This window comes from Mesoplodon mirus (genome assembly GCF_964341445.2).
Source record: "Mesoplodon mirus genome assembly, chromosome: 6".
Taxonomy (NCBI): domain Eukaryota; kingdom Metazoa; phylum Chordata; class Mammalia; order Artiodactyla; family Ziphiidae; genus Mesoplodon; species Mesoplodon mirus.
In genome coordinates this window covers 71,394,889-71,416,031 of record NC_138982.1, presented here as the reverse complement: position 1 = coordinate 71,416,031, position 21,143 = coordinate 71,394,889, and the positions used below count along the sequence as shown (strand labels likewise).

Genomic DNA, 21,143 nt, shown 5'->3' with positions numbered 1-21,143 from the left:
GTTGTCATAGCCTCTTAGCTAATTAGTTTTGAGTGATTTTGATTGCTCGTGGCTCTTAGAAGTTTTTGTTTTTTTAAAAACTGTCCAAGGGACAATACCATTAGAAGACTTCACAGGAACTCTGTGAAAGAAGACAAGGAGAATTGCATATTAGTGATAATAAAGAGCATATGCTGTTCTTTTCTATATGACTTGCAGAGTGGATTATCTAAAGTAGAGCAAGCTCCTGACTGAACTCTACTGGAATAGTTAAATTAGCCAAGTTAACTCTGGCCTGCACAGCTGTGATGATGTATGAACTAACTCATTATGTGTTATTGATAATACTGGAGAGAGGAGAACAGCTGAAACTTACTATGCCTTGTGACTTTCTGGTATTTCTTGAATATACACAGCTGGATGAGTTTGAATTTATTTAAAAAATTCCTGCCTAAGAGAAAGCAAGAGCTCCATAAGCAAGAACTGTGTTTGAAGTGACTTTCAAAATATGTGCCTTGTGCTTTAGGAGAGAGCAATCCAGTGAATTATTTTCTGTACCTCTTTATGATGCTATTTACATATGAAATAAAACTAATTGGCTTCTGTCTATACTAATCCAGGGAAGTTAATGGGTCTGTGTAGAGCTGTCATGGGAATCAATAGCAATCATTCATTTATTCCCTTTCTAAGCAGATTAGACTTCTTGAAGCAGCTGTCACCTGGCTTCAGGTTGGGGTCAGTCTGTTTCTGATATATTCATGGTAATGAAAATGAAGCTTGCAAAGATGTGTAACTTTTAAATCAGACAGTTGGAGGAAATAACGTACAAGGTTATCTCACAGTTCCTAAAAATAATTGCGTGATACATTCATTATACATTTTCTCGTTGAGTTGACTCTAAAGCTTTTACTTTTTATTGTAAGTAAACAGAAAAAAATAATAACTCCATTCAGCGTTTAAAACTTCATTCTGCATATGTGAACATGCAAAAATGCAACTTTCGAATGGTTACTGTGTTCCTGTAAAAACTACTTCCATTGTTACACTAGAATTTCTAGATTCTAGATTTGCATTCTACTGTAAAACAAAGGTAAATTCATAAATTCCATCTGGGCGCATCTTTGATCTTAGTGATCCTTAGTTTCATATTGGGTTTGGGGGGCTATTTCTAAAGGGTGTAAAGCAGTATGTAGCCCTTACAAACCTTGACTACTTATGGAATTCTACTAAAATCCAGCCATTTGAGATGGTGACTGTTTTCCTATGGCCTCTTATATCTCATCCCCTGATTTGAGACCACCAGATTCTGCATCCTTTGTCTGATGGTAATAATTTTGATCACATTTAAAATAGGACCTGAGATCCTCTTAACCTAGGTCATCAACCTTTGATAATTACCAGTATCCTGTTTGTGAGTTGTAGTTGCCTTTTTGTGGAAGGAAAGCTCAAGTACTTTTGAGTTACAAGATGATTCTTGATTATTCTGGAACAACTTTCTGTAAGGCTGGTTCAAATTGGACACTGGTAAGTTTTGCAAGAAACTCCCTTTGTAAAAGCAGTGTAGTTTCTCTTTTAAGTAAGTCTGAGAGTCTTAAGCTAAAAGGAAGTGAATATGAATGATATTTGTATCTGTGGAAGATACCAGAGTGCTGAGAATTGAGCCATTTTGTGTTTCATTCTGGGCTTGAAATTGTTAGGTAATAGCTTAAGCCCTTGAGGTGAACTGTACTTTGCAACACCATAAACAGAAACTGTACAAAAGAATAAAATATTTCTAATTAAAGTTCATTTCTAGGAGCAAACAAGTCACGTTGTTAAATATGAAGGAACTCCCTTAACAAAACCAAATATTATTTTTGTATTTATGGCAGTGCTTTCCTAGGGACCAGGGATCATACTGCACAGACTCGCCTCTATTTAAAATTCCTGTAAGTGTTAAACATAATCCAGCCCAGTCCCCAACACATTAACTGAAAGCCTCAAATTTCTAATGTAGATGAATTCCTTGTTAATAGGGGGATTTTAAATTACAAGGGATAGGTTCTGAAATAAATTTTGAAATCTTTGAAAATAAAGGATTTTACGTAAAAATAAATTCCACTTATTTAGCTTGGTAGTTTGATATATATTTGATTTGTGCAAAAGATGTATTGCAGTCTTGTTCTAAATAAATATGACTAATTCTGTGATCAGGTACTCAAATTTTAGAAGTTGCTTATATTAATAAACTTCTGATTATGGAAATTCCAATTTTCCTCGCTGACCTGTCCAGTCACTGTTGCTAAGACAAGCATAGAAGGGAGTTAACTGAGCATTCCTATTTGCTGTGACTACACCGCAAAATGTGTCTGTCTCCTCCATCTTTCTCTGCTATTGATGTTTACTTACTGGTAACACCCACTTGACCAGTAAAGAACCTTTGCATGGTCATCACAATGCAAGGATAAGCATGTATGAGAGTGGGAATGCTAGAGCAAGTGTTTCTTTTCACATTCTACAGAAACCAGTGATTTGTGAGTATGTGTGCCACAAAATGTTGTGTAAGGAGTGTATTAGAATCCCTCGTGACTAAGTTATCTGAGAAATTTGTATACCTTATGCAAATAGATATCCTTTGTTTTGGTGCTGTTGCTTCTGAGCTTAAGGAAGGATTTGTGAATAGTCTTATGCTGAAACTTAGCACCTCTCATAATGATTGGAAAATGGTTAGTTTAAGCCACATTTACAGGAATTTCTCTGCATTACATTAATTTTTTGTTTCCTTTTTGGATTAAGAGATTCTTAAACTGTCCCTCTCATTTGATATATAGCCATAGAGTTTGTGTGACTTTCTTTGCTCTAGGTTTTTACCAGCACTGAATAGTCAGGGAAGAATGGCAGGGGTAGGGGTCCCAGGGTGAACTTTGCTTGCAGTGTAGTACATGTGCTTTAAGAATCTTGCCTGCACCCTGTGATCTTCAAAGCTCCTGCAGCTGATCTGGGCATGGGGAGGGCAAATGGCACAAAATACTTTAAGTAATTTCCTGCTGCGGTTGGTCTTTGGTTTCTGACTGTCACCTGGCTTCGTTCTTTCATTTCCAGGCATTGTGAGAATAAAAATAAGCACAGGAGAAATACCAGGTTTGCCTTCCAAGGTAATAAAAGAAAGACATCGTTGAATGGGGGGGGTAGAGTATGTGAAACAGGAGGAACTTTGCTTGCTTGCCTTCTGATGTTCGGATCGTCAGAAATGCTGCCACACATCAAAAACTTTGTGTAAAGTCTTCTGTTGATACAATTAATTTGTTACTAAAAATTAATTTAGACTGTCTTAACTAATTGATAAAATTGAAAGAGAAACTTGGCTTTGTAGAATCTCTCTCCCGTAGGAAAAGTTACTGACTTAAGACCCTTTTGAAAGATTTTGTGGTCATAGTTTACAAAACCTAGACAATAAAAAAAATTCTCTTTATATGTTTTCTGTAGGAAGTCTTTATTTTTCTTTCGGAAATTTGCTTTAAAAACTCTCAGTGATAAATTCTTTATATAGTTTGTATACATTTAAGTCTCTCATGCTAAGAGCCTCTTATATCTGGGTTCTCATGATAAGCCATCAATGAGAATATTTTTAATTTGGTCACTTATCGATTAGTTTATCTGTACTAATTGGGGAAAAAGACAAGGCAAAATTTTAAATAAAAAGGATTTGTTAATAATTTTAAAAGCCAATTCAGAAATAAGCTAATAGATTGTATCTTACTAGGGGTTATTAGGGGATATATTTTATGATAATTATTTATAATTAGTATTTCATTTATGTGCAAATGAGTTCCAAATTGAAGTTATTTGAAAACAGTTATTTTTAAGAAATTTTAGCATTTGCATGTAACTGATTTTATAATTATGTAGAAAAGTTTTATAAGTAAATATATTTCAGCCCACTTTAAACATCAAGTTTCATATACACAAAATTTAACTACTCAGCTGAGAACACAGCAGACGTTTTTTATTGTCTACTTTGAGACAAGTAACCTCCTTTCTTGATAGAAACCTCTCAGTTTTAAAAATATTTCACTTAAAGGGGATATTTACTCACCTTCATAAAAAGCAATAACTGCAGAAACCTCTCAGTTTTAAAAATATTTCACTTAAAGGGGATATTTACTCATCTTCATAAAAAGCAATAACTGCATAATTTAAGGTAGTATAAGGCATGATACATTTCTTTTTAATCTGTTGTGTGCTTTCTATCCCAGCTGTTCTTGTAGAAGTTGTTTCACTTCCTTTTCAGGCCATGGTTGAGAAGTATGTCTCACTTAAGTTACCTTCTAGGAGTCTCAGGACATGTGACTGAACTGGGATAAAAGTTAAGGCTGCATGACATTTTTGATGTCTTCAGTGTGCAAAATTTAAGCCTGTGCCTCCATAAATAGATAGCAGTGAGATCTTCTGATCTCATAAGCATAATTTTTATTTATGAAAGATTTTAGGCTTATCCACATTGTATTAAAAAGTTCTTTTGCATTCTTTGCTTTGAACTGATAGTTTTGTAATAAAAAAAAAAAAAAGCCCAACGTAACAGTGTTTTAGTAGGTTCTCTTCCTCAGGTGGCTATTGTAATTTGCTTTAAGTGGTTGCATGGGGTAGAGGGGACTTCAATGTATGATATATTTAGGGGTTTAGGAAACAGGTGTACTCAGATGGCCGTGTCTTAGTACAAAATTTTTTGAGAATAAACTCTTATACGTATTTGTTTAGTTCCCCACATGCTTTTGGAGAATATAGAATAATAAAAGCTTGAAAACAAGTATCCTTTCATTTAGAAAGCCTACCTGGCTGCCTTTTTTCTCCTATTTCTCATCCTCTTGTTTTTATTTCACTGTGTTCACTTCTAGAATCACTTTAATACCACAGATTATATGTCTGACAATTTGTAAATCAAACATGGGGTTTACAAATAAATGTGGTTCCACACAGCATCCACTCATTAACTTACTGCCTTCTCATTCACCTGTTTCGAAGATGTCCTAGGAGGGACCAAGAGAGCAGCACACACAGCCAGAAGTTTGCCCTAAGAAAGTTGATCCCCAGAAACTCATTGACTCTTAAAGTATGGAATATTTTTGCCTACCCAAAAATCTTTTGAGGTAAATCCATGAACCAGGTTTAATGTTAATTGTTTTACGGAGTGATCTAAATCTCAGCAATCCTGCCTTGAATAGGTCAGGGTCTCCTTAGAGGTGGGCAGGTTGAATTTTGAATCAACATTTGACTCTTAGTCTGCTCATAAGTACTGAGGGCCATATGCAAAATAATTTAAAAAAAAAAACTCCCAATTTTGATTTGTAGGTATGTCTGTGTCTACAACTACTTCTGGATACAAAGGGGAAAATCCAGTTGCTACCAGGGCCCAATGTCATAGTGTAGAAGTTAAGTAGAGAATTTTAACCTCTGGTACATATTGAAAGATATTGCTTTGTATATAGGCAACATACAAAGATAGATAATTTTATAGATAATTTTTATTGCCTCCCCAAATAGCTTTGCACTATTTATTCGAGTCAGTGTTAGCAAAAGTCTTAATTAGTAACAGAATAAATGACAGTTCCTATGCTTCTAAAGCAGAAAGAGTACATAGTCCTCTGAAGGTTAATAACCACACTGCTGTCACAAAGTATGTTGGTATTATATATGCCGTGGCTTTGATTCTCATCACCTTGTAACATATTTGAAGGGATCTATAAGCTGCCAGATATTCCAGCATTGCTAAATGAGTTCCTGGAAACATCAAAGCCAGGTATCAAAAGCCAGCTATATTTCGTGCGCCTGTGAAATTTCTTTAGCAGCAGCAAACATACCCATCTGTCATGCCTGTCTCAAGTCTGTAGCAGAAGAGCGTAAATACTCTCCATATTGCATTTGATCTTTATCCTTCTGTCATTATGACCCTTAGTTTGGGGAGACGTTTTCACTTTACATCATAGTAATAAATAATTGTGTCTGATTAATCCAGCTGATGAGGGTGGGAGTTGATTAGTTTGAGGTCACAGGTTTATCCTTGTAGAAACCAGTTAACGTTTATAGGCAGGAAGCCAAGGTTCCGACGTCTAACCCACCTGGTTAAAAGTGTACAGAGTAGCGTCCAGAAAACTTTATACTTAATTGACCTTTGCTAAAGTCTGAGTTCTATATCTTATTTGCATCATCTTCCCACTTAAATGTAGTCTGTCTCCTGTGACTCCTGTTTCATTTAATGGCACCATTATCCAGTCATCCAGCTCAGAAACATGGGACACATCCTGGACCCTTTCTACTCCCTTCAGCCCCTCCGTGCAGTTAGAGTCTAACTCTTAAATACACTCAAATCATCCTCACTGTTACCTCCTGAGTTCTCTACCATCATTTGCCTTATATGCAGTTCTAGTAGCTATAGGTGGCTAAGCATAGAATAATAAATATTAATAATAAACATGCTAATAAATATTTAGCAAATAAGGGCCTGTCTCCACCCTTCCCCCACCTTCCTTTACCAAAAATAAACAAATCAGTCCTCCATACCACTACTGTTGGAGTGATGTTTATAAAAAGGCAAGTCTGACCCTTTTTGAAACCCACCAGTGATTCCTGCTGCCCACAGAATCAAGTCCTAACTTCTTAATCTAGCATACAAAGCTCTTCATTATCTGGCCCCAGCCAGCCTATCCAGTCCAGTCTTACCTCGTATCATCCCACTCACACACACATACACCCTGACCTCCCACATGAACTGCATGTGCTGCTCACTCTGGGTCTCTTGTGCCTCACTTGGTTGGCTTCTACACATGTCAGTCACTCTGCATGTGGTGTCCTGCCTCTCATTGTCTGCCTGGTGGCTGGCCAAACTTGGCTCCCATTTCATCCACTTTGGGACACCTTCCTTGACCACCTTGCGTGACCACCTTCCCAGCAGAGTTAGGCCCTCTGCCTCTGGGTTGTTCCAGACCACCTTTGTGCCACATTTCACATTGTGTCACAGGGTTTGCTTGTCTCTCTCTCTCCCCACTGACTTTTGGGTGTTTTGCCTTTTTCATCTTCTTATCCTAACATGTAGTCCAGTGCCTAATCAGTGTGTCTACTTAAGATTACTTTCGTTTGTTTTCAATTGTCACATTTCTTTCTTGGTTTCAAACAATTTATAGAGAAATTGCCTAAAACAGTTACACTCTCCTGAGCTCCCAAATGCATAGTCCCAAGAACTATTTATCCAGCGAAGAGATCATGTCCTGACTAATTTCTGTTTCATTCAGCAACTGTTCTTTAATAGTTTTGGTTTTCATTATGGGTCTATTATTTATATCGCAGGCCCTTTTTACTTTTTAGTATCTGAAATATACATAGAAATGATGGTGTGTGGGGCAGACTTTCTGATTTAGTGTGGGTGTTGGTGGTCTATGTGTTGTTAATATATGTTGGAAATGTTGGTATGTCAAGGTATTTGTTAAGTAGGAAGAAAACCACTGTTAGAAAGCATCTAAGTTAGGAGAATGGGTGTCCTTTTCAGAATTTTTAATTAGTTTTGTATCTGGATTCTTGTATTGGTATATGTGGTGGTATGTTTCTTGGTGAAGCATGTGGACACAGAATTGTTAATATTTCAGCAGTTCATGTTCATTCTTCCCATCAAAGCAAAAATCAGCAATCTGTTCACAATATTTTTTTTAAATTTTTTTTGTGGTACGCGGGCCTCCCACTGTTGTGGCCTCTCCCGTTGCGGAGCACAGGCTCCGGATGCGCAGGCTCTGGACGCGCAGGCTCAGCGGCCATGGCTCACGGGCCCAGCCGCTCCGCAGCACGCGGGATCCTCCCAGGCCGGGGCACGAACCCGTGTCCCCTGCATCAGCAGGTGGACTCTCAACCACTGCGCCACCAGGGAAACCCCTGTTTTTTTAAATTAATCATGATAAGGTTATATTTTGGGTGAGTCCAGATTGATTGATTGTAGCCACATGATATATTTAACAAAATCTAAATCCTACTGCGCAGTGGCTATCTCCCATACTCACTCTTTTCTGGCCATCCCTCAGTAGGGCTACCATTAAGTCAGATAGGGTTCTCATCTGCCAGGATGATTGCATCTTGCCTTTACGAAGCCCTCCCCTCCCCACCTCCACCCCCATCTCTAGCACTGTCTCTGTTGCTCAGTTTTTACACATCCTGTGTTTACTACTTTGACCTTTTACCACAATCTGCTCAATACTCTAAATTCCAACCTTTATTTAAGGCTCTGAGACCCTGGACTTACCGCCTTATTAGCTCATGGCCCGACATCTCTCACAGTGTCTGTTATATATCCTGTTCACATTTTCTCATCTCTTATGTACCCTTGTTTAGGTTTCCTTTTCCATCTCTCTGTTCCTGTCCTTCCCTGTCCCTACCCTTCAAGCAAAATGCTGGAAGAACTCTTTTTTTTCTTGTTCTTCCACACAACCTTCACTTACTGGTAATTATTTCCTATTAAACTATTCCTAAAATTCTTTCTCTTACAGAAAGCTATCTTGGATTGATACTGGAAAGCCTCTTACTTTTCCTAACCTTTATCCATTCCTGGAGGAGTAGCCATCTCCTCTCCCATAATGCTGCATTATTCTATTCTTCATCTTCTCATTCTATTCTTTGTCCTCTCATTCCCAGAGTGTACTTGCCACCCATGAGTTTAAATAGGCAAATGTACTGCTTCTTTGGTTTTAGATTTTGTTAGTTATTTCCCTCTTGAAGCCCTGGAAGCCAGGGACTACATCTGCTTAATTATTTGTGTATTGCCTTACAGCCCACCATCACCATTTCCACACACACGACTCATAACTGCTTTCTGGTAACATGAAACAATGGCTTGATAAGAGTGGTAGATGTTGAACATTTGGCATTCGTGTTGCATGAATTTTACACTGATGCAAATTGAGGAGAATAAAAACTCTTGGCTTTGCTTTTTGTTTTTTTGGCTGCATTGGGTCTTTGTTGCTGCACACAGGCTTTCTCTAGTCCCGGCGAGCGGGGGCTACTTTTCTTTGTAGTGCGCAGGCTTCTCACCGCGGTGTCTTCTCTTGTTGCGGAGCACAGGCTCTAGGCGCGCGGGCTTCAGTAGTTGTAGCACATGGGCTTCAGTAGTTGTGGCTCACGGGCTCTAGAGTGCAGGCTCAGTAGTTGTGGTGCACGGGCTTAGTTGCTTCACGGCTGTCGGATCTTCCCGGACCAGGGCTCGAACCCATGTCCCCTGCATTGGCAGGCGGATTCTTAACCACTGCACCACCAGGGAAGTCCCGGCTTTGGATTTTTTAAGGATTCCCTGTTTAAGGGAGAGCAGGTGGTAAAATTAATCTTATAAAAAGATGTTTTTCAGATTTGTTGTTTTGTCTCTGTCAAGTCTACTAAAGCATATTGAAAATCAAATAGAGCTAAAACAGTACTTTGATACATCAATCCACAGAACAGTTGATTGTAGTAAATTAGGATTTGTCATAAAAATTTCATAATGCCCAAAGGACTGAAGTACACAGAGAATGTAGCAAAAGCTGCAGTTTTAGATGTCTTTCTCATGCAAATCATTATCTATGAAGTCTTAATAATACAGGAGTAAACAGAAATTGCTAGAGAGATGTCCAGAATAAAATCTGATACTTGAATAGCAAAAAGCATTGGCTGTTTATATTATAATGTATGTTATTAACATAATGACTGCTCTTCTAGAAGAGTACCTTCTTAGAAGAGGTACTTCTACTCTTCTCCTCTTCGTAGAAGAGTACCTTCTAGCCCTCATCATGGTACTTCAATATCTACCTTAGCATATTAAAGGGACTGAGGAGTGGCTGCAGTAAGTAAATTGTTTAACTTTGTGTAACCAAGTGTTTCAAACTTTTGACCACAGAATGCTTTTTGCCCAGAATACCTATTAACAGTCCTTGAAACAAATGTTCCAAGAGCAGTCTGGAGCGTCACACTAACCAACAAAACCCATAGATGAAAATTAATACCTTTTTCAAAATCCTGATTTACTGAAAGGAAATATGTTAATTATTGGGAATATCTGTCCAAACACCTGGATTTCACCTGAGCCAGTTTTGAGTGCCACTGGATCTGGAGTATTTGGATGTGTGTTATAGTCATTTAGAAATCTGTGGTTGAAAGAATGTATTTGGAAGCTTAGTCACTCTGCTTATATCTGTGATGTTATTATTTTATGTTTTCTTAGGGAAATTTTGAAATATACATGAAGAGAGAAAAATAAAATGAACATTTTGCCATTAATGGTTCAGATGTTTCAAACACTAGATGAAGTTCCATTAAAAAAGGAACATACGTTTTTTAGACCACCCTTTATAAATTAATTTTTTAAGTGATTCTGATTTATATAGCAGGACACACACACACACACACGTAGAGTGCTTATTAAGCAGCAGCAGACCAGATAACAGAATGAGGAAACTATTCTCATAGCTGAACTTTACAATAATCCAAACTATTTTTTCTCATGTTTCGTCAACTTTTTTTTCTACCCACAGGATAAAGGACAATGTTGATGTCGGGTAGATTAGCAGTACTTGCCTCATTTGGGGTCATTTTATTTTTCCTGTCTTTCATCAGACAATATTGTGTATTCCTATGTTGACTTACGAAAACTGATGCCTCTTGAAAAAGAGAAGTTCGTTTCTCTGTCTGCTTTCTGTGTCAGCTTTATCCTAGAGCTGACTCCCTGATTGGTTGAGACCAGGTTTGGCTCATCCCACTGTGGTAGGGAGGGTGGGACTGTGTTGATTGGTTTAGGCCAGTGATGTTATGGGATAATCAATCCCTACTCCATGGCTTGCACGTTTTGGTCTTAAGGCATATACGAAATGGGGAAAAAACCAGCAATGATGTCCTTTTACTCCAGACAAGACAAGCTTTGAAAATTCTACAGTATGCTATACTAGATATTTGTAATGTCACATGAGATGTTTAGATATTTCCATTATTTATTAACAGTTCATTTTTTTCTTGGGTCTTTTTAGAGGACAAGAATTTGGGGCAGATTTGAATTCCATGAATGTGTATGAAACAACTGAATTTGACCAACTACGAAGGCTGTCCACACCACCCTCTAGCAATGTCAACTCTATTTACCACACAGTCTGGAAATTCTTCTGTAGGGACCACTTTGGATGGAGAGAGTATCCTGAGGTATTTACAGGTTCTTTTTCCCAAAAGTGCGTTTTTGTCTTTCACTGTTCCTTTTCAACGATGACTAGACAGAACCGCAGATCAAAGAACTTATGGATGTAAAATTGTCTTGTTGATATGCGTAACGCTTTTCTCTCTTGATTTTTCTGAAAATATATTTTTTTCCATTAATCTGTAACCCATAAATAGAATACCACTATTATCAGAGAGAAAATGTTTTTCCCAGTATCCTTCTTTTTTTTTTTTTTTTTAAGATGTTGGGGGTAGGAGTTTATTAATTAATTTATTTATTTTTGCTGTGTTGGGTCTTCGTTTCTGTGCGAGGGCTATCTCTAGTTGTGGCAAGCGGGGGGCCACTCTTCATCGCGGTGCGCGGGCCTCTCACTATCGCGGCCTCTCTCGTTGCGGAGCACAGGCTCCAGACGCGCAGGCTCAGTAGTTGTGGCTCACGGGCCTAGTTGCTCCGCGGCATGTGGGATCCTCCCAGACCAGGGCTCGAACCCGTGTCCCCTGCATTAGCAGGCAGATTCTCAACCACTGCGCCACCAGGGAAGCCCTTCCCAGTATCTTATACTATAGGAGCCAAGTATTTAATACTTGGTAAGTACTCAGACTCAGTGCCGCCTTTGGAGTAATTTTAATGAGATGAGCACTGGTGTAACTTTTGGCTATATCTGGCTCCTGGTGGTTGGATCATGTGTTACACTATTAGCAGTTTAGAAGTCTAGGAAACAATCACCCTTAAGTTCCTGGAAGAAGTACTTGAAAATGTTTACTGAACTGGGTCAGGCAAATCAGTCATTTAAAATTCTATCACATGTGCACATGCATCCTTAGTCTGAGATGGTAAGAATAGCTCAGGCATCACAAAGTGAGGTTTTAAAATGATGGTGGTTTATTTTGCCTGTGAATGAGAATTCTGAGTCACATTTAAATGCCCTGAAATGGACTTAAAGATTAATTTCACATTCCAAAGATCTGACTTCTTCAATTTGATTACGTTTATTTCCAGTATTACAAAAAGGGATAATTGACTTATCTACCTTAGGTTTTCTTTTAAGGCAATAGCAAAAGAAAATGACCTAGTATGTTAATTAGTGTAAAACACAATATTGAGTTAAAATTTCTGTCTCTTAAGTAGTCACTGGGATCTAATACCTTTCAAAGAGAATAAGAGGCTGTTTAAAATGTATCCTCAGAATAGTTGGACTATCCCTGTGTTTTTCCTCAGAGAGGTTTCTTGGGTTTGGAACTTAATTGGTTTATTTGAACTGTATATATTACCATCTTTAATCCTGTTCTGAAACTCCCTTAAGAAATATAAAAAAAAAAATCTCCAGGACATTCTTAAAGCCTCAAAATAGAATAGACTAATCCTTCACATGTTTCATAAGGTGGAAATCCATGTTCTGAACAGGAAGCATTTTTCTATTCTGCATCTTTAAAGAAAATAAAATTCCTACGTGTAACAGGAGGTAATTTGACTCACTGTACTTTATTGAAACACTTCTGATGTTAATAGCAAAGTTAACTATTTTTACCTTTAGTTACATTAACATTTTTCATATTTTATAGTGACTATTTACCATTTATTACTTTTTTAACTTGCTTTTTTTTTTCTTTACCTTCTGTTTTCTACTCCATAGTCTGTTATTCGATTGATTGAAGAAGCCAACTCTCGGGGTTTGAAAGAGGTCCGATTTATGATGTGGAACAACCACTACATTCTTCACAACTCATTCTTCAGGAGAGAAATAAAGAGGAGACCCCTCTTCCGTTCCTGTTTTATACTGCTTCCATATTTACAGTAAGTGTCCAGCAGAAAGTCTCATCTTTACTTCCATTTATGTAAATGTACACTTAATGCCAAAGAGAAAAAGACTGTAAAAGACTAACTTGATTATTACCTCTAGAATATAAAATTCTGAGTTATTCTTTAGATTTAATTCTTCAAAAAAATATAGTTCAGATAAGCTGCAATTAACCCAACACTAAAAGAGTGAGTATCCTATTGGATTTTTTGAACTGAAAAGCAGAGTTAACATTTTTCCACAGCTAAAAGTACTTATACAGTATCTGGAATAAGGCAGAGTTTGCATTTGCCTCCTTCATGGAAGATTGAGATACCCTTCCATGTTATGGGACTATTTCCCAGCCCAGGTAAACTGCCTTGGCAAGTAGAGAGAGTCCCTCAAGGTGGTGTTCTCCATTCTTCTTCCTTGAGTGAATTTGCATGGGAAGAATTCACCTTTTCAAATAATTTGCATTCTCATTTGCTCAGTCAGCCCCATCTTCCTATAATACTCACTAAAATTACCTGTCATACTTTTAGGTCGAGACTGAACTCATCCTTCTGAATTATAGGTGAGCTCTCCTTCCATTTTCCCAAGTGCCATTTTTCTTTTCCCTCTCTGGAGAGCCCACTGGCACATCTCCATAGGTCCCAAAAGCTGGGGCACATTACCATTAGCAAGGCCATGTCTGAAAGGTAGTATCTCTAGGGAAATCATTATCTACTCCAGTCAGATACACCATATTTAGAGCTTGATTTTTAAAATGCTACTAGGTTTACTTGGTTTTGTGAACTGGGGAAGTCTAGGGTAATATTGGTTGGTCTCTTCTGCTGATCTTTGAGGTAAAAATCTTCTTTTATATTCTTATTAGTAGTTTTTTATTCCAAGCCCAAAGTGTGTTTTTCCCAGATCATTATGGCAGAGTGTTAATGATTCTAATTCTGAGATTGCAAAGGGAACATTAAAAACAAAATATAAACAAAAATCCCTGAAATGCTAGGTACCCAAAAACAATTTGTTACTAAGGCAGATTTTAGAAATATATATATTGACTTGAGGTAGATAACGTGCTTTCTTCTTAGTTCAAGTTAAGGGTTTTTATTATTATTATTAGAAACTAATAAAAATGCCATTTCACTAGCACAGCTGGAGATAGTGTCAGCGTCCAGTAGTTAGGAACATACTGTCCTCCTAGTGAGATGGTAGAACTCATTAGTGAGACCGGCAGCTTGGCAAGCTGAGCCAATCAAGGAGATGCAGCTTCTGTGAGAGAGGAAGAATGCTCAGTCAGGTGCTGCAGTGTTGGGGGAGTTTTACAGAATAGTGAAAATTGATTTGTTTCCATCCTAAGTAATGATGGAATACCCTCTTCCCCCAACCTTTTTTTAAACTTAGGCTTGTTTTGTAAAAGTATGAACTGTAAAAATAATATGAGCAGTAGTAGAATTAATGCCACAGATATGGCCTTCCTATTTATAACATAGGCTTACAAGAGAACAAAGAAAGTCACTCTCTTTTCTTTTTAAAATTTCCTAGTTTAGTCTTCTTATCTGGAACGGTGATCATCAGGTATAAAGTAGTAGCTTAACAAGTCAAAGAGATAGTGCAGACATTTCAAGAGGAAAAGAGCAGAGAAGCACCAGGTTCACCAGGGTGGAATGGGTAAATGCAGCCTTCAGTTCCTGTCTGCCCTAGAGTCTGGGGCTGGCCTAGAGGGCAGAAAGAGGTGGGAGACTAATTCCAAAAAGCAGATTTCAGAAGTAGATTTCTAGAGAGACTGTGATCTTAGCCAGGAAGAAAATTTTGTTTTTAAGTGTTAGCAAACACAAAGGGTCAAAGAAAAACATAGGTGTCAAAAAGGCCACAATTATCAGGGAATCAGAGATGCCTAAGAATTGGGAATGCTGGAGTAGGGAGGTGGAGGGTGAGGCGAGGGCTTAGTTCATGAATTACGGCAAAAGCTTGGCTCTTTTTAAACGAGGGTTTCCCTGCTTTTTTTCCCCTTCCAGTTTTATTGACATATAATTGACATAAAACACTGTATAAGTTGAAAAGGTACAGCGTAATGACTTAATATATGTATATGTTGTAAAATGGCTACCACAATCAAGTTTAGCTAACATTCCTCATAGTTAAAATTTTTTTCCATGTGCTTGCTGATTTTTAACAGGGCTGATAAAAAGGATCTTATTCTTTAATATTCTTAGAATACTTGAGCTAAGGCTGCATAAGCACACAAATAGCAGATTTAGAGGTTTGGAAGTCCGTTTCAGCTGGAAGGACATCTGCCCTGCGCAATCACCTCATGGTCATGAGAAGGCCTGAGAGGATTTCTTTGACTCCTCCCCAAAAAGGATAAAATTAATTTTTACTTCATCACTGAAGTTAGGTTAGGAAACATCTTTCAGAACGGCCAGGGGAGGGAAGGAGAGTGATAAAAGGTGACCTTGGATTAGGAAAATTTGTTCTTCAGAGGCCCTTGAGTACAAGTGCCGTAGCCTTTGACTTTGCCTCTCTAAAGAAGGCTGGTTACGGTGTGGGAAGCTCACAGTATGTCATTGGAATACCCATGAGCTGAATACAAACTCAGCATTCTTGGAAAATAAAGCTACATTTGTAACTGTGCTTAAAATATGTATTTTTAACCCATGGTAACCAGAGTGTAGAGTTCCATCAGACAGAGTCTATATACATTTTTATGTTTTAGCCCAATTAAGATGTTGGCTTATTAAAAGTAAGCATCCATGGGTAAGAATGGATGCTTAACCAAATACGTAAAATCTGATTTAATGTCTTAGGATAGATGGGATTTATTTACACAGGCTCATCTTCAAGCATGTGTAAGGAAATAATAGATCCCCCAGTCCCCTGAAAAAGGAAAGGAGACACTTGAAGCTTTCATTTTGTGAAACTGATTTCTAGGCAGGAGTGCTAGCAGAAGGAAATGGAACAGTGTCTTCTATTGTCAGTGCCACGTTTTCAGTATGGCTGTGACAGCCTAAAACCTATTTTTGGGCAGAGTGGTTGGGAGGATCTTACCTTCCTCCTTCAATCCAGAAACCTCTGTTGGTAACTTCAACTCCTAAGAATACTGGGAAAACTGGCGAGTTAGGACTTACACTCTTTGCAGAGCAGGGATAGAGGGAACAGCTAAAAATAAGGAGCTTATAGCCTGTGTTTCCTGCCATTCCTCGAGAATGATGATGGCTTTTTAAGGGGTTACAGACCTATCAGAGTCTGATTAAAGCAGTAGGGGCCTCTCTTCAAAAAAATGTACCAGTGAAGGAAGGCTCTGGAGGAATCTGTCAGGGCTTTGTGAAAATGCTCCAGAAGATAAGAACTGTTGTGCCCTCTGTCACGAAGGTTGGGGAAAACAGCACCCCTTTAGATCTGCTCCTGAACTTAAAAGCACCTGTGGGATTCTGCAGGCCCTGGATCCACCCAGAACTCTGTCTCTGTCTAACAAAGGGACTTTGAGGCACATTAATCATAGGCACAGCTACTTGAAGGGGGTGGGGGGTGTAGAGGAGGCAGGTTGTACCTTTATAGCAAGCCGTCTCCTAAAGGTCAAAAGGCTGTGGGGTAGTGACAATGGTAGTGGGAATCAGGCAGACCTGAACTGCAATCCTGGTATCCATCCATCATTTTCAAGCCTTGTTTAAAGATAAAAAAAGAAGACAAAGAAGAAGAAAATATATGTACATGTGAATTGTGAAATATATGGAAATGGAAGGAGTATGCACTTAGAAACTAGATGGGCCTGTCTCTGTTCTTTACTAGCTGTGCTGGCAGTTTCTTGATTTGAAAAGCGGGGATAACCAAGCCATTGTGTGGGATTATGACAAGTAGGGACACTGGGTGTGAAGTGCCTGGTCCACAGTATGTGCTCAGTGTAAGGTGGCTGTTGGTTAATATCCTCCTGGAGATTAGATGCATGTTCACCTATTGTTGTAACCTCTGTGTCCCAAAGCTCTTTTGAAAATTTCAGTTTCCTAATCCATTTGGCAGACTTAGGGCTTCCCCGTGACCACTGTATGCTGATGAGTGGAGTAGTACCCCAGCCCTGAATCTGGGTCTCAGGGTCAGGGTTATCTTTCTCTCTGCTTCTTCCCTTTTGCTGTGTTTTGAAAATGGCTAAGAAAAATGATTTAAATCATTTAATCAGGCAGGAATAAGTAACTGCTTGTCTAAACTCATCCTTCAAAGTAACAGACCTGAATTTAAGGTTCAAGGATATTCTGGTGTCTAGGGCTTAAAGTAATTAGCTCCATCTTAAGCACATCTAAAGCTATAACATTTGAATTGTATTGATGGTTTTGTTGTTATATGTGATATTTAAAACTGAAGCAAATGCCAACTTTCAATGCCTACTCCATGATTTGTTTTTATACAAAACCAAAGTATAAGCTTTTTATTTTTAATATTTTCTGTCATCTCCCTGTAAGCTCCCTCTTGCCCTGCTTCACTTTGCTTCACCTTGCCTCCACTCACTATGCTTCCCCATGTACACTAGCAATGATACGTTTTGTGCTTAGTACAGCAAAGTTTGAGGAACGTATATAAATTGTTCCTCCCTTGAAACGGAGCATAACTATATAGGCAAAAGAGGAATCCAGGATTCAGAAGGTGAAGATATTTATAAATTGGCACTTGCTTGCTTGCCTTGCAGCAGTACATTCCAGAGTTTTCTCCACAAGGAGGAGGCCAGGGGAAGCTAATAATAGGTTATCTCTATCCAGGCAGTGTTAGCTCTAAGGGTTTTTTTTCTTTAGTCGATAGCGTTTTCTCTGTTGTTTTTTTAAACAAGCGTTGACGCTATTCCAGTTAGCTGTGGAGCACCGTGTGTGCGATGGAGGTTGTGACGTAGAGCACCTTACTGCCGAGGGTTCACACTGACGTTCTCCCTCCCCCTTCTAGGACACTCGGTGGTGTTCCCGCACAGGCACCTCCGCCTCTTGAAGCAACCTCATCATCACAAATCATCTGCCCAGATGGGGTCACCTCAGCAAACTTTTACCCTGAAACTTGGGTGTATATGCATCCATCTCAGGACTTCATCCAAGTGCCTGTTTCTGCAGAGGACAAAAGTTACCGGATCATTTATAATCTTTTTCATAAGACTGTGCCTGAGTTTAAATATAGAATTTTGCAAATACTGAGAGTCCAAAACCAGTTTCTTTGGGAGAAATATAAAAGGTGAGTCAGCAGTATGAAAAGTTCCAGAGCTTTTCTTGATGTAGCTAATGACAAATGCAGAACATAATAGTAGAGACTTGCATAGAACTTAATGTTGTATTTGTTCATATATTAACTCACATATAATTCTCATAAGAGACCCACAAGAAAGATTATTACGATCTGCATTTTACAGAAAGGAAACTGAGTCACAGAAAAGTTTGGTAACTTGCCACAGGTCATACAGCTAATATGATACAGGTGCTGGAATTTGAACCCAGGCAGTCTAGCACCAGAGGCCTTGTTCTTAATCACTTTACTATGCTGCCTCTCAAGTCAGCAACAAATTAATGTAATTCAGAGGGGATACATGTAGATTTGAGGAACCTCAGAATTAAGAGACTCTCAGGTTGGTGGAATTAGGTAAGGAAGTCACCCTGAGAAGATGTGAGAACTAGATTTGAAATGGAAGAGAGAGCAAGTGAACAAATGGTTGATGGAGAAAAAAGGGAAAGGGCTTTTCTTGTCTGCAGTGGAAAAGGTAAGTTTAAACTTTTAGTATGATCTTTGATGACATTTTGCCCTTGGTAGCTACTTCAACATTTCCTCCCCATTGAAACCATAAGAAGAAGTTTATGACTACATCATGCCTATTAAACTGATCTATACCTTCATTTTTCTGAATTCCCTGTCCACTCTTTGCCTTAGGAAAAAGGAGTATATGAACAGGAAAATGTTTGGCCGTGACAGAATAATAAATGAGAGACATTTATTTCATGGAACATCCCAGGATGTGGTAGATGGAATCTGCAAGCACAACTTTGACCCTCGAGTCTGTGGAAAGCATGCTACAATGTTTGGACAAGGCAGTTATTTTGCAAAGAAGGCAAGCTACTCGCATAACTTTTCTAAGAAGTCCTCCAAAGGAGTCCATTTCATGTTTCTGGCTAAAGTGCTAACTGGCAGATACACGATGGGCAGCCATGGCATGAGAAGGCCCCCTCCCGTGAATCCCGGAAGTGTCACCAGTGACCTGTATGACTCTTGTGTGGATAATTTCTTTGAGCCTCAGATTTTTGTCATCTTCAATGATGACCAGAGTTACCCTTATTTTGTTATCCAGTATGAAGAAGTCAGTAACACTGTTTCCATTTGAAAAATCTTGGTACTGATAAATTATTTGTATAAACTCAATCCAGCATTTGTAGCAGGTTTTGGATGGGTGGGCCAGAGTGGGGAACAGCATTGACATTAATAGGGCACTTTTAAGACCCATTTTTTTTAAGTTGCCAGAAAGTGGAATTTTTTTTTAAAGAAAAACACAAGTTTTAAAATGACCACTTATTCTTTAATTATTTACTAATTGTTGTTAGTGTACTCAGTGTGGAAAAGACTACAGATTGCATACTCTTTTCATTCACACCTGTACATATAGGCAGCAGTGTTATTAGAAGCATTTTTTATAAAGAAACTGAACAGCCTAACTAATTACATGTGGCTTAAGCCTGGTAGAAGTTGGGCCAAATGAAATGGAGGCTGTGAACAAAGTGAGGATTCTATTTATTTACAAAGATTAAAACTGACTGGAATTAGTACTACCATATTTAATCCCTGTGCAAAGCATCACTGCTGTGGTGTAGGATAAGTTCATGACATTCTGGTGGGTGGAAAGAAATTTCTATTTCTATCATCAGTAGGACTGAAATATGTCACCCAACCAGAGAACATCAATGACTTTAACTGTTCTGCAGAGTTTACCCGAGAACTCAGAGTTCTGTTTAGAGGAAGTAAGAAAAAAAAAAAAAGGAACCATTTGAAAAGTCTGTCACCAGCAAAATTTTTCATTAACTAGTTACATGAAATGTGATTCTCGTGTTAAACTTCAGCGTTGGAAAACTCAGTCTCTTTCATTATCATCCCACCCCAGTTTGAAGGAGCTGGGCATCTAATTTGGTTAAAGCCAGTCTCGAGAATTATAAGTATTACCTTATTTTAGGATTCCAGACCTAGGCCCTGACCAAAGGTTTTAGAGAAAGGAAGTACATCTGTAACTGAACTGGTCAGGTTTTTTACTGTGCTTTGCACAAAGTAGACCCTCAAAAGAAGTCTTTGTTGACATGGAAATATTGTTAAAGGTGTAGCTCCCACCTTTCCGCCTGCTTTGCCAGATGCAGCTGGGTTCCCTGGCCAACTCTGTATTTTACACTACTTCACAGAAACACAGACTTGGAAATTGTGCCACTGGCCCAGCAGGAGCAGTGTTAGGTGAACATGCCACTGCCTCAGCTCAGAGAGGTAGCAGCTTGGTGTACTTCGCCTTAAGTAAAGCAAATGGACCTGGATTTATAAAAGCAGTAGTGGTTGTTCACAAAAGAATTCACCACGGAATTCTTTCAGGTACCAAGCTCCCCTAGTATGTTTGTGGTTATTTCATTTACACACAACCCTTCAGGAACTTCTGTGTTGTTGAAAGCAAGATCTATCTATCCTGATGTCTCAGTGACTCGGCCTGTTTAAGCACTTACCAGGGCTTCCACACAATAATTTATTTTGCCCTAGTAGACCTTGTTGTTTGCTGCCATTGGCATGAAGCAGCCAACTGAGGCTGGTACAGTTGTCCTTTCATTCAATTGTAACTTGTAAACCAGTGATTCCAATCTTTTTCAAGTTAAGACACCTTACCGTTGCTTATTTGATTTTATGAAACTTGTTCCGTTTTTTCTCCCTAAAGGAAAAAAAAAGCTTTATGACATATTTATTTTTTTAATAAAACTGAGCAAAAATAAAAGTTCTGGTAATTCTTTAAAACTTTTTCTTGTGGTTTTGGTTCCATTTAAGACAACTGCGTTCAACACGTCGTGGGTGACCTGTAAATGCTGGTCGGTTGCTTGAATGAATGTGTGATTGAATGAATGAACAGACCTAACCAGACACTACTGCCTAAACACTTGTGCTCTGAGAATCAGCAAAAAATACATTATCTGGCAGTCAACTATAAGTCACAAGAGAATAGTGAATATTTTA

At 38.5% G+C, this 21,143-nt stretch overlaps 1 protein-coding gene across 2 annotated transcripts in view; it reads left to right on the top strand.

The window, feature by feature from the left end:
• Nucleotides 1-20,925, top strand: part of TIPARP (TCDD inducible poly(ADP-ribose) polymerase) — a 28,574-nt gene extending 7,649 nt beyond the window's left edge. For both annotated transcript variants that reach the window (XM_082624557.1, XM_082624558.1), the window contains exons 3-6: nucleotides 10,983-11,151; nucleotides 12,798-12,958; nucleotides 17,862-18,140; nucleotides 18,828-20,925. In XM_082624557.1, coding sequence (XP_082480683.1) covers nucleotides 10,983-11,151; nucleotides 12,798-12,958; nucleotides 17,862-18,140; nucleotides 18,828-19,275 — 1,057 coding nt within the window. In that variant the 3' untranslated portion in view covers nucleotides 19,276-20,925. The remainder of the gene's footprint in view (nucleotides 1-10,982; nucleotides 11,152-12,797; nucleotides 12,959-17,861; nucleotides 18,141-18,827) is intronic.
• The last annotated feature ends 218 nt before the right edge of the window (nucleotides 20,926-21,143 follow it).